We start from the raw sequence: 13686 nt of genomic DNA, 5'->3' as shown, positions 1-13686 counted from the left end.
CTCTGTTACTACTAATCGAACTCAAAAATTGAAATTTACTTCACGTTGAAGATTCGTTCTAAATATTCCACCATGAACATGATCTGCTCTTTATGGATTTTCGAATTCAAATGTTCCTGACAGGAAATGAAAGTGTAATTATCGATGGGAAAGCGATTTAATTTTCGTTTCAACAACGCCACCGACTAATGATAAACTCACCTTTATTGTCATAACGTTTATGGAACTTCCATTGGCATACCTACAATAATTTACTAATTTTAGACTCGACATCCTCTAAATCACGATTTGGAAGTGCAATTTCTACCTGTTTTTCATATATTGGGTATACCCATTAATTGCCATTTTGAGATCCACTTAAATTCTATTTAGTACAGTTCGAAACTTTCAAAGGTTGTAAAGAGTTTCAGATAGATTTTCCCATGGTTCAGAATTAAGAACGGAAAGCACACTAGTTATTAGTGTCAGAAGCTTGCAGCTTCCACAGAAGTTCAAATCAGAAGCCTCTGCCTGGTTGGCGTTTACGGTTATGTTTTCTGTCGCGGTAACAGAGTATTTTCGATTATTTTCTGCTTGAAAATAAAAATAAATGTAAAAGTTTCACTAGCTAAATGGGTTGCTGTGAAGGTCAGTGAGAGAGCAACAGGGACAGGGAAAAACCTCATTCTGGTAAAATAAAATGGCCGGTGAATATTTTTTAAATTCGAACTTTGATAGGATATAGTTATGGTAACTTCCATACCCTTTAAAAGGAATGCGAATTTACAATTTCATATCATATTTTATCACGAAAGTGGTATTATGTTACACTTTCAAGTCTCTACTTTCGAAATATCAAGTTTTTAATATAATTGAACCAAAGTTTCCATGTTTAAAATCCATTGGAAAATCACGAAAACTTAGTTTCAATTTTTCAATAATTTGGTCTTGTCGAGCTTGTCTGTCCGTTTGATGACATCACTATGACGTCAGGAAAAAAGTGCGGGAATCCTATACGAGTCTCGAGTTTCTCGCCAGTTTAAACTCTGTGTCTGATAACGGAGAGAGTGGCACCATCTCCCGTGAAAAAGATATCTGTGACGTCAGCCTACGGGAAACATTTTAGCCTTTCATAAAAAGTGGATTTCAATTTTTCAAATCATTTCATATGAAGCATTTTAAATTGCATATTGCCAAATAACCAGAAATCGGAGAACTAAAAGCTTGATATTTTTGAATTCACAGAAATTAATTCTATCTTTTGTTATGTAAATCAGACGAAGCTTCTCATACCCCTTTAAATATGTGCTCCCTCTTAACTTCAGATGGGGAAATAATTTTCAACCTCATGAGTACTAAAAAGGAATATATCGAAATATTTTTTCGCTAATGCTGGTCACGGTATAAAAAATGGTTTCCAGTAACTCCCATATAATAAACTCCTAATAGTGTTTGCTTCTGAGCGAGTAATTTGATGACATTTAGAGATCCGATTGTCCAAACTCAATCATCAATAAAGAATGAGTGTAATATTTTTGTTATTATTTTAATTATTTTTTATTGAGATGCTAGAAATGTTGTTTAAAGGGAGGGTGAAGAGGAAAATCAAGTGATTTTTTTATCGATTCTTCTTTAAGTATAAGACCATTCTACATAGTGAAACATCCAGGAAATATCTCTGAATTATTTTAAAATTCAAATTAAGTTCAGGTTTTAAGGATATTTTGAAATAAGCCCCTCCGACCAATCGCGTTTTTATTGACAAAATTCTCGTGGCACGTTCCGTGTCGAATGAAATTTATCACGAGATTTGATAAAATTTGCGCGAGACATGGAGCGTGCCACGAGAATTTTGTTAATAAGAATGCACGGTGTTACGCGATTGGCCGGAGGGGCTTATTTCAAACTATCCTTAAAATCTGAACCTAATTTGAATTTTAAAATCATTCAGAAGTATTTCCTGAATGTTTCACTAGGCAGACTGCTCTTATAATTTGTAGAAGAATCGATAAAAATCACTTGATTTTCTACTTCACCCTCCCTTTAACAGTGAAATAAAAGAAAGGCCACCCTCTAGCCGCGTTTACACGACAACGAGTTCGGACTCCGGAGCGTTTTGGGTTTTCACGCATGCGCACATAGTATAAGTTTAAAGGTCAATCGGGTGCTTCATGATGGCGGATCTACATCAACTCGAAGCTATTTTGCTTCTTTTCAGATGATGAAAGGGAAAAGAGTGAATAATAACGCTCTTCGGAGAAACATATGCTACGTATGATAAAAAAAGGAATCCTCGGTTGTTATTATTCCTAAATGAATTAGAAAAGACGAAGAAGCTCTTTCTGTTTATGATCAGTTTCATCATCAGAAATACTGAGGTCAGTTTGGTCTAGGCCACGACTACGTGTAGATTTCTAGGAAGATCTAGTATTAAATTCCTACAAGATATCCGTATGAGTATGTAATCGTTTAATAAATTGTGTCAGTCATTTCTCTTCATCTTGTCAAGTTGTGAAACATCATGTTTTTCTTTCAAAATACTCAACAAAGTGCGAACAATTTCATAACACCAAACCGCCGCCATTTTTATTTAAAAATAAACCTTTAAAAAATCACGAGACCTCAACTCTCAAAACGCTTTAAACCGTATTCATATCGCTTCCCGAATCGCTTTGGATAACGCGATTCGGAATCGGATCGGTTAAATTGTTTCCAAGGCGTTGGCAACGGTTCGGAAAGCTCATGTAAACGCGGCTTCTCTCTAAGATGGCATCTAATGAAACCGATTATCGCAATTGGTAAATTAACCTCTAAACGTTAAATCGGTAAATCAACCCCAAAACGCCAAATCGGTAAATTAACCTCAAAACGCTAAATCGGTAAAAATGGGTAAATTAAGCTCGAACCGTTTAATCGGTAAATTAACCTCAAACCGTTAAATGGGTAAATTAACCCCAAAACGCCAAATCGGTAAATTAACCTAAAAACGCTAAATCGGTTAAAATCGGTAAATTAAGTAACCAGAAAAATTAACCTCGAATCGATATATCGTTTAAAGTGCCATATCGGTCACCAATACCAAGATAATGGACTTCAGCCAATACCGATATCATATCGGTTTTTGTCTCCATCACTAACCAAAGAAAAAATACAGAATTTAGGCAAAAGTCCAGCGCAAAATAAAAACCCTTGTACTTGAGTGTCTGTCAAATCTATAAGCCATAATAATTTAACAATACGTACTCGCCTTGGAAATGTTCAAATCGGGTATTTTCAGAGGGTCACGTCGAGTTTGGGTAACCCCACTTTGACTTCCACAATTGTGAACCACTAGCGAGCGTTAAACCCTTTTTGGGGTATGAAACAAGTTGTTGAAGACTGACTCGTTATAAATTCGTGTTTTCATGTAACGTCCAAAACAGTTTCTATTGATTGGAGGATAATAACTGAAACCAATCTCAACAGGCAATGTGAGAAGGAATAGAGGTTCACATAGAACGCAACATGTTTTATACGATACTCTACACCCAATCTGAGGTTGGATTATACCATTATTTTAAATTTGGAAAACGTGACGAATTTCCATATTTACCACATTACCGTGAAATGAAATATTCAGATAGCCCTATTAGAATACAAAGGGGGAAGAACAAAATATTACATCTCCGAGACAAGTGTAATATTACATAGAGCTCCATTTATATTGTTTTATTGCTATTTAGTGATATACTACTGCCGTTTAAATTGTAAATAAGAACTATATTCACGGGTTATAAAAAGGTCTATTAACTTGCAAACAGTTATCAATACTTATTAATAATTATACAAAAACAAGATTTGCTTCGCAGTCCTTAAAGTACACAATCCTTGGCGAAATAAGGACACTTTTTCAAACCCACAAAACCAGAAATTAGAAATTAATCTAGGTATATCAATTTCAAAGTAAGTTTTCTCGATATGATAAGTATTATTTTAGCAAATTGAAATTATGTTTAATGGATAAAAGAAATCTTGTTCAATTACAGAATTTAAATATTTGTTACGGTTCGAAATTAAAGAAAAACATGCATGAATACGGTGATTCAAAAAAAAGCTTAGATTTTCATGTATGAAATCATATAGAATCTGTTCTCGTAAAAAGTTACGAATGTCAAATATTTAACGCCGGGAAATGAAAATGAGCTTTTAAATTTTTAAATATCCCGGGTGGAATGGATCAGACGCATTTATACCCGTTTCATGTAAAATTTAAAATCATAGCAGATGTTTGAACAACGCAATTAAAACCAGATTTCTCATATCAATTAAACTTAAATTCAAGTTACCAATATTAATTTCTAAATCGTGGCGGTGTCTTCGCAATGGACCGCATTTCATTCGACTGAAATGCGGCATATATGATACGAAATTTGATGAATGGCGGGTTTCGATTTCAACCCAATGGGATTTACGTACATACAACGTCGATTTAAAATAATCTGCATTAAAAATTTAAAGCACTCCTTTGGTTTCAGGTTAATTTTTATTCCAAAATTTAATCAGTTATTTTTCTGGCTTTTCGGATGCAAAAGTATTTATAACATCGTCAAAATTAATTTCGTCAGCTATTTGCAGTTCTAAAGATAGCATGGCAAGGTTTCTTAAACATCAAGTGGTCATTGTAGACTTATAATTATAAATATTAAAATTCTGTTCCATGGTAAAACTTTTTAAGAATTGATTTTAAAATAAGTGCTGCTACCTTAGAATATATTTTTAAAAAAAACCTCTCTGGCTTACAGCAATTGTGAGGAAAATTCACAGTAGGATTGCAATATTTGGAGCTGAGTTCTCAAGACTAAATCTTAAAATAAATTGCATAAGTTCAAGGGGCCCGTGACGACCGTCCTTTCGCGTCTCTGTTTCATCAGCAACAGAAACAACCAGAAACTTTGCTTTTCACTTTTTTGCCCAAAATTTCAATGAATTCGTTTTGAATTGTTGGCAACAAATGAGATTTAGCATGCTTTTCCCAGCTTGATTCTCAGAATTTTTTTAACACCGCAGTATCAAGAACCATTCGGCTATTGTTGTAAATATATTACTAATACTTTACCAGCAGTAAGTATATCTTTACAAATAGAAGCGGCGCTATACGACAGTTCTAATATTAGTTTATAGTACATGCTCATTCCTAAACGTAGGGTAGCACAGTCAAAGGCAACCTTTCTCGACATGATTCGTGAGCAATACCAGCAGAAGTATTCAATAAAGTAAATCACGCAAAAATTCCAACCATAAACACTAATAGCTTATATGGGAGAAAACGTTCTGGGAAAATCAAAATGGAGAAAACCATTATTTTAGTTAAAAATTAAAAACTTAAAACCATAAAGATATTGTTGACGAATTTAACGGTCTCACACGGAAAAGGCCGCCACCTTAGCTACGTCACTGGTTTAAAGAATGTTAGTTCTTTTAAAGGAAAGAGTCTAATGATTATTTGAACTATATTTCTATCTAAAGTATTAAAAAAGATAAACAGGGTGTTTCTGATAAGCATGTCATATATTAAAGGGTGTGTTCTTTGGGTCAAACTGAGTGAAAAGTGTCAAAGAACATGGGGTCCAACATTTAGTTTCGGAGGTACGGGTCCCCATAACGTGCGAAATGTGACAAATGTTGAGAAAGACATATCAGCTTGCTCATCTTGTTTAGGCAATTCCAATATCATCTAAGAATTGTAATGCGCCATTTTCTAGCAGAAGTGTATTATTAAAGGTCGAAGTGTGCAAGAACTGGTCAATAAAAGGTACTTCAAAGTGTCAAACAAAGAAGAGTTTCCAGTTAATGTATCTTTTGTTCGTACATGTCCCAAGTTAGCAGCAGTTTTAGAGGTATTGTTCAAAATGGCCCCCATTAGCATTAATATAAACATGTGCCCGTCAATACGAACGATTCTGGGGTGGTATTTTGAACTATCACAACGACCATGAATGGCATCTAATAAACCCACATGCATCAACTGTTAGGAGTCACCAAGTTCAATTTAGTTCAAATGTGTGGCGCGGAATTGTCGGCTCACATTTATTATGGCCTCATTTTCTACCACTCAGACTAAATGGCGTGGCATATCTCGAGTTTTTAAGAGACTTTACAGCAACTACTCGGGGACATACCGTTAGCATTGATACCCCCACACTTCAGCCGTATGGTTCGAGAACATCTTGATGCTACATTTTCTTTAAGGTGGATTGGACAAGGAGAACCAGTTGCGTGACCGGCGAGACCTCCCGATTTGAATGTGATTTCTACCTTTGAGGTCATCTAAAGGACTTGGTGTACAAGATTGAAGTCCGTGATGTGGATGACTTGCGACAACGAATACTTGAAGGGTGTAAACAATCCGAAGCACGCCAGGCATCTTTCAACATGTCCAAGAATCGTTCGTAAGATGGGCACATGTTTGTAATAATGTTAATATTGGGCATTTTGAACAATACCTTTAAAACTGCTGCTAACTTGGTACATGTACGAATAAAAGATACATTAACTGGAAACTCTTCTTTGTTTGCCACTTTGAACTACCTTTTATTGACCAGTCAGCCAGTCTTAACACACTTCTACCTTCAATAATACGCTTCTGCTAGAAAATGGCTCATTACATTTCTTAGATGGGAGGACCCGAATGCTTCCCTGGAGATACTCCTTGACATGCTTTCTTCATCTCTTCGTTGAGGAGGAGGCTGCCATGGGGGGTCTACAGGCTCTACAATAATGGCTGCTGGGAAGCCAGACTTTGGGATCACAGCCATACTAAGCTCTTCCGGGAGTATGCTGCACTTGAGCCATCGCTGACGATGTGCTCTGACAAAACCGTTACCAGTTTTGATTTTACAAAGCCATTCAGCATCCACTTTCCCAGTCGGGCCGAGTGAACTAACCTGCTGCCTCTTGGTACCGGGAGTGAAACTTTTTGCTTCACTGATGGTTCTAAGACTGATTCCGGCGCTGGTGCCGGCTACTACTGCCAAACCACAAGGGTGGGTTTCTCAGAGAGTCTAAGCACCTACGCAAGTGTGTTCCAGGCGGAAATTGCCGCGATCTGTTATTGTGCGGACTACTGCATCAAGAAAGGGTATACGGACGGACTGTGAGAATTTACTCTAATAGTCAGTCCGCCTTGAAAGCGCTGAACCAGTGTCAGATCACTTCTCAACTGGTGCGCAGCTGCCTTGATCTGCTAGTGCGACTGGCATCCCGCAACATTCAGAGGACATTTGATTAGGCGCTGCACCTGGCGGGGGGGCCTTATCAGCGACCCCCAATCGTCTCTCATCACTGTTCCCAATGGAACCTGCGAAACCGCCATCAAGGCACACGGGATCGGCCAGCGGCCGCGACTAACGCCCTTTGAGCAGGTGACGAGAGCGCTACACCGTCAGCGGCGAGCCCAGCCAGGAGGTGGTCGGTGACAGGGTAGGACTAAGGCAGCAGAAGGCTCGAGGGGATGGGGGAGTGCCCTCCGAGCACAGCAGTACCATAGGGTCCAGGAATGTATCCGCAGCCCTCAGAGGGTTGCCAAGGGCTGGGGATGAGCCATAGCAACACCTGGACGGGGGCGACGCGGCCGAGCAAAACGTTCGCGGAACGGGGCAGAGAAAGGTCCCAACCAAGGGCGAACCCAAGGAACCATCCTAACCGGCACACCGAACTCGGGCCCCCTCCGCCACGACAAGGCCTTTTGCTCTGCTCCAACGGAACGACGACCCCGAGGGAGCATGATGGGGGCATCCCGCAACAGGATCCAGTTGTACTGGGTGCCGGGGCATAGCGGACATCATGGCAATGAGCAAGACGATAGGTTTGCTAAAAGGGGGCGGAGGTCAAGTTCTTGGGACCGGCGCCGGTCGTCCCCATCCCCTACGGGTACGCTAGACGGAGTCTGCATGACAGGCTTACTGTCATTCAAAATCAGCTCTGGCATAATATGGAGGGCCAGAGACAGACGAAACAGTTTGTCAATGGCCCCTGCAGGTCTCGGGATAGGGACCTTATTACGCTCAGCAGATGGGATGTTGGCCACCGGTCTTTTGACCGGATACTGTCTGATCTGATGGGGCTTGCTGACGACCCTCTTTGCCGGCCGTGCCGGGAGAAGGAAGAAACTCCCTCTCACATACTGTGCGAGTGCGATTACTTCGCTTCACTCAGATTAGAACACTTTGATTCACATACTGTGGAGCCCTCGCGGGTCTCTTCCATAACGGTGGAACGAATTCAACGTTACGCCGCGGCCACGGGTCTCTTCGAGGCCTGAATATGAGGGTACACAATATGCCTCTGGCATCGGTGCTAGGACGTGAGCCCACCCTCTCCCCCAATAATAATAATAAATGGGAGGATATTAGAATTGTCTAACAAGATGAGCAAGCTGATATGTCTTACTCCACATTTGTGACATTTTAACGTTTTGGGGGCCCATACCTCCGAAACTAAACGTTGTAGACCCCATGTTCTATAACACTTTTCACTCAGTTTGACCCAAATAACACGCCCTTTAATTTCGGTCATGCTTATCAAAAACACTCTGTATACCTAAAGAATTAAATTAACATAATAATTATAATTGAATACACCCGCGAGTGCAAGTTTTACCACATTAATATCATAAGAGCATATTCAACCCCTACTTAGTTAAAGGGATGATTTAAAACGATTTTGTTGGTGTACTAGATTGAAGTAGCAAGTAAATGTCTAGGAAATCCAAAATCATGAGATTTGAAACGATTCGTCATCCAGATTTTATAGAAGAATGAAAAATATGTTGTTTGATATTTCAAGGAATTCGATTTCGTGTCCGTCACTTCAGCCTTTAAGCAAATTGTTTGAAAAATATTTCGAGGATAACCACGGCTACTGATCCTGACAATAGCACGAAGAGCAAGTAGAAAGGAACAAAGACGCTACTCAGGTCCAAAGCAACGGTGCTTTTCAATGGTTTCTTCCACTTGACTTGTTCAATTAAGTAATTCCTCTCAAAACCCAGATAGCTCAAAACTTGAGTTTCGAAAATTGTTTTCAGGCTGAAACAAAACTGCCGTCAAGCCCCTTAATCAGTTTACTATCAAATTAATTCGGACCTCAGTTGGAGGTTTTCGTGCATTTGCGGACTGTTTCTCAACCAAGAGGTGTTGAAAATGAAGTGAAAGTACTCGAAGCTAATTTCGTGCTGCGAAAAGTAAAGGCCTCCGTTTTCGGCCATGAACTTTTTACTGTCGGAATCAGATCTAATGAATTCTCCCATTGCCCAATTCATATAGGATTCTACTGTGATTAGAGCTCTTTCCCCGGAAAGAATCGGTATATATCCATCAATTTTCATATAATCCGTTACAGTACTAAACACTTTCTCCTCATCTTGCGCGTCTAGCCAATCCTGAACAACTGGGTCCTGGGCTGCCTATGTATGCGCACCAATGATACCAGAAGAATAGATTAACTTAAACTGAAACAACTATTTACCAAATATTTCAGAAAGTAAAGAATTCCGCTATTTTTAGTCATTGTAGGTGAAATTCCCGATTTGATCAAGTCCGAGAGAGTGTCGATGCAATTGTAACTTTCCGTCGTGAACTCCGTCCGCAAGAAACAACCCAAGAAAAACAGAATGAAAGTCACTCCAATCAGCCACGACGAAGCTAGCAGACGACAAGTAATGTGAGGCAAAACGGAGGGAATCGCTAAGGAACATAATTACCTCATTTGCAAAATATGATTAAAGCGCTAGCCATTAAGGGGTAGGACTAGGTAAAAAGATCTCCAACAAGAATTGTTTTCAAATATAGACGAGCACTTAGATACTTACGTTCTGCGCACAAGAGCGATGCGTTCTCCCAGACATTTTCCAGGGTTTCTTGGGCCAGATTCTTGACCGCTTTCTTTGTGGGCAACGATTTGTATTTGTTGGTTACGATGGAGTGGATGACGAGCAAAAGTGACAGAAGAACCAAGGATGACCCCATTATTGAAACCAAAATGTAATTGAATTATCTGGGTATTGCTCATTTGAGCAAACGTTACTTGATTGTCCATATTTAAGAAGGACAAGGAAGTGGTCAAGACCTTCGTTGGGGGACCGGAAACGATAATCGTTCTGGCCGTTACTATCACAGGAGACGGACTGAAATATTTCTCACGGCCATAGAAAAATGAACTTGGCATGGCTTGCAGGATAATATTAGCATTCTAAATGAGAGGATTAAAATAAAAAGTGTATTTAAGTATACTTATTTTTTCTCATTTTGACTTACGTTGAAAACATCAGGCGCAGTAAACATTTTATGAGTCTGGTCAATGCTTACTTTATACCCTTCGAAAATCAACCTCAAATCATGGAAAAAAATTATTACTGTAAGATATTAACATATCTTATAATTGTTAGGTTATTTTGTTTTCCGAGAAATATTTAACATAACAGAGTATAAGAAGAGCCGCGAAATTCGTATTGCAATATTTTGTTATATCTAAGTTGAAGCAATAGTTTTTTGTCTACGATTGAAATTGCAGATTTGATTAATCGAAAGTGAAAAGAAAACCTCGATTAATCGTTAACATTATTATTAATCGACGATTTTAATTGAGTCGTTTCATTTCAATCGAATCGAAAACAGAGTATTCGTATACTGGTTTGGGAAACGAACGAAAACCAGCGCGTTAACGCAATTATTTCTCGTTCGGCCCAATTACTAGAACATAATTCCAAGTGGTATGAAAAATACTTTATGTTTAGAGATCGTTTCAGATAATCCGACGTGATTTTGAACCATGACGCGTGACTCTTAATCTCCCAATATTCCTGACCAGAAATATTTAAGATTAATTGTAATCAGAGAAATGTTCATAAACTCACTGCATGTGTCGTCACGTTTACAGGAGTCTCTTGGGCGTACCTATATAATAAGTAGTTTTAAAAATCGACAATAACATTTGAGATTTGAAAATTCAAATTATAGATACTTGTATTTAATATATTGGTTATTTCCCATAAATTCAAATTCTGTTTTCGCCATTTTTGCTTTGCACTTAAATCCAAGCTCCAATTCGAAAATTAAATAAAAAAGTATAAAGCCTCGTCTAAAAAGAGATAATAAATAATTTAAGAGAATTATAAGAAAACTTTGTACTCGCCTTTGAGTACGGAGCTTGGGTAATGCTTCAATAACACCACTCTTAACTTTTCTTGTTGTTAACCATACACTCGCTGCCGTGCTTTTAACTGCTCCTAGTGTATCTGAAATAACAAGTTGGGAAACCAAAATAAAGCTCTCCGAGTCGAGACACAGTTGAGGTTTTCCTTAAATGATCTGATAATATTTAGAAGTCTTCAAGCTTGACGGGATATAAAAACAATCCGGTGATTACTTTTTTTCGACGCCCCAGGGATTCTGGTCAAAATTTATATAATTTAATAAAACCAATATTAGACAAGTTGGAAAAACCAAAATATTACCTCTCCGAGTCAAGAGGAGGACTACTACTACAAACTTTTTAACCTGGATTTAGAATTATTTCTCTCTCTCTTTTTTTTTTAATGCTACAAAACTACTAAAGGAATTGAAATTACGAAAAATATTTACACATATTCACTTTATATTATGGAAAAATGGAATATTAAGGTTCTGTAGGATTTCTTTACACATCAACACAAGGCGAACTGCCAACGCAGCGCACTAGTGTAACAATGGACGGACACACACAGACTGATGTTTAACTCTTTCTCTATTCATTTTGAGTTGAGAAACAAGATTGTCTTAAACACTAAAATAAATATAATTAATATTAATATTATATATCTTCATCATTTTGAAAAAGAATAATCAGACATTCTTGAGAGACTTGACTAATATTGACGTTTGAAATGAAGGATACGTCTGTTGTTTCGCCTTACATCGGTAGTATATAAAGTATTCAAATCTTAGCTATGGATAAGAATAGCGCAATTGCGTGAACCTTTGGTGGAAGCCCCACCATTGGGAGGATAGACGTTTCTCGTAACCCTAGCCGATCGCCGCGTATGTCTTAACCTTAACGATGATGATGGAGATAGAAGCCAGTATTTACAGACTGGTGTCCAAATGCGATTGACAAAAGACCAGAGGATGGTTGTGTTTAAAAGCCAGTACGTACAGATTGGTGTAAACGTGGGATGGACAAAAGACCAGATGATGCTGGTATTTAGAAGCCAGTTAGTACAGACTGGACTGGTGTCCATAAGGGATGGACATAAGACCTGATTATGGTGGTGTTTAGAAGCTAGTCAGTACAGACTGGACTGGTGTCCATAAGGGATGGACATAAGACATGATTATGGTGGTGTTTAGAAGCCAGTAAGTACAGACTGGTGTCCATGTAGACAATGAAATAATAGCTTGTGTAAGTGGAAAACAATTTTCCAAATTTCAGGGAGCTGTAATGCTGTCCGGAAATTGAGAACACATTTGCTTCGATTTGCAAACTGCAAACGCGGTCCCCTGGGATGTAACAACAGACAGACAGGTCGAAATTAGAGCCTCTCCGTGACATACGTCACTCGGAAAGGTAAAAAATTGGATAGGATGAATTGGACTAGTAATAATTTCTACTGTTGTTTATAATGGACAGAACATTATGGTTCAAAGGTTTTCAAATTAGACGACTATTGGCGTCAGAGTGGAAACTGGAAAATGTTGGTCACGTTTCAAGGCCCATTCAGACTAAACTAAAATCTACTTTCACGTCGGTGAAGTCTCTTTGCTAGTGTAATTAGAATGTAAAAGATTCGCGTGTTTAGTTTGAAAATTTTCAGTTTCGTCGGCCAGTGTGTTACTTGCAAATTCGTGCCATGTGGTATTATCGTAAAGGCTTATTAATTAGGCAGTTAACGAACCAGGTTTAATATTTTAAAATTTAGTCTTTGCTACTGTACCTTTAAATCTTTTAATTTAAATCAATTAGTTTAATGTATGAAACTTCACTCGTGTGAAATATTATATATATATATATATATATATATATATATATATATATATATATATATATATATATATATATATATATATATATATATTTAATTGAATATTAAATTGGAGTCTCTATGGATTACGTATAATAAGTGGGTAGATATAACTCCTCTACTCGGATAGGTAATATTTTGGTTTCCCAACTTGATTAAAATCTTTTGTTGGCCACATCGTATATACGATTAGCTATTAGTTTGACCTTGTAAGTAGAAGATGATATTGATGATGATGATGATGAAGATGTTTGAAAAACCACTTCTAGGTGGCGCTGGCTCCATAATTTTCTTGTCAACGATTTTTAAATTTATAATTTTTATTATTATCTTCACCATCACCACCGGGCATCGAACCCTGGACCTACGTCATGCCAGCCTCATACTATACTACCTCCTCTAAAGTCGCTTTTTGAAAGAGGGTTGCAGAGATAGTAGGAGAGAGAACGAAAGTAGCTAGGAACTGTGCTGGGTGAGCTCCGAGAGCGGGCGAAGATTCTATAGAATCGCGCTTTGGAAATTTTGCTCATAATATCTTTTGGTTTCTTCTTAGCTACAAGGTATCGCTGGGACTAATAGTTTTACCTGAGTAGTAGTGGTTGTAGTAGTATTATTAGTAGCAAGAACGAATTCAGGATACCATAAGAACGTGGAATGGTAACATTGTCCCCTGG

General features: G+C 38.1%; 1 protein-coding gene and 2 long non-coding RNA genes across 3 annotated transcripts; 1 reads left to right on the top strand and 2 right to left on the bottom strand.

Annotated features, from left to right (window-relative positions):
• On the bottom strand, positions 1–325 carry LOC149718683 (uncharacterized). Its single transcript, XR_016373878.1, has 3 exons — positions 308–325; positions 202–241; positions 1–116 (listed from the first exon to the last, which is right to left on the bottom strand). It is a non-coding gene; the product is annotated as an uncharacterized LOC149718683 (long non-coding RNA).
• Positions 326–5835: 5510 nt separating this feature from the next.
• LOC149718681 (uncharacterized) lies at positions 5836–11407 on the bottom strand. Its single transcript, XM_089851059.1, has 8 exons — positions 11383–11407; positions 10740–11314; positions 10272–10344; positions 10042–10206; positions 9827–9899; positions 9484–9701; positions 9102–9421; positions 5836–9044 (listed from the first exon to the last, which is right to left on the bottom strand). The coding sequence occupies exons 3-8, from the start codon at positions 10296–10298 to the stop codon at positions 8834–8836; spliced, it is 1014 nt and encodes a 337-aa protein (XP_089707185.1). The 5' UTR covers positions 10299–10344; positions 10740–11314; positions 11383–11407; the 3' UTR covers positions 5836–8833.
• Positions 8876–9512, top strand: LOC149718682 (uncharacterized). Its single transcript, XR_016373862.1, has 4 exons — positions 8876–8986; positions 9044–9199; positions 9282–9321; positions 9392–9512. It is a non-coding gene; the product is annotated as an uncharacterized LOC149718682 (long non-coding RNA).
• Positions 11408–13686: the final 2279 nt, after the last annotated feature.

Source organism: Phalangium opilio, unplaced genomic scaffold (assembly GCF_054372755.1).
Source record: "Phalangium opilio isolate 3A_F unplaced genomic scaffold, DU_Popi_V2 ptg000002l_1, whole genome shotgun sequence".
NCBI classification, from domain to species: Eukaryota; Metazoa; Arthropoda; class Arachnida; order Opiliones; family Phalangiidae; genus Phalangium; species Phalangium opilio.
The sequence above is the reverse complement of the archived record's forward strand: the minus strand, read 5'-3'. Positions and strand labels throughout refer to the sequence as shown.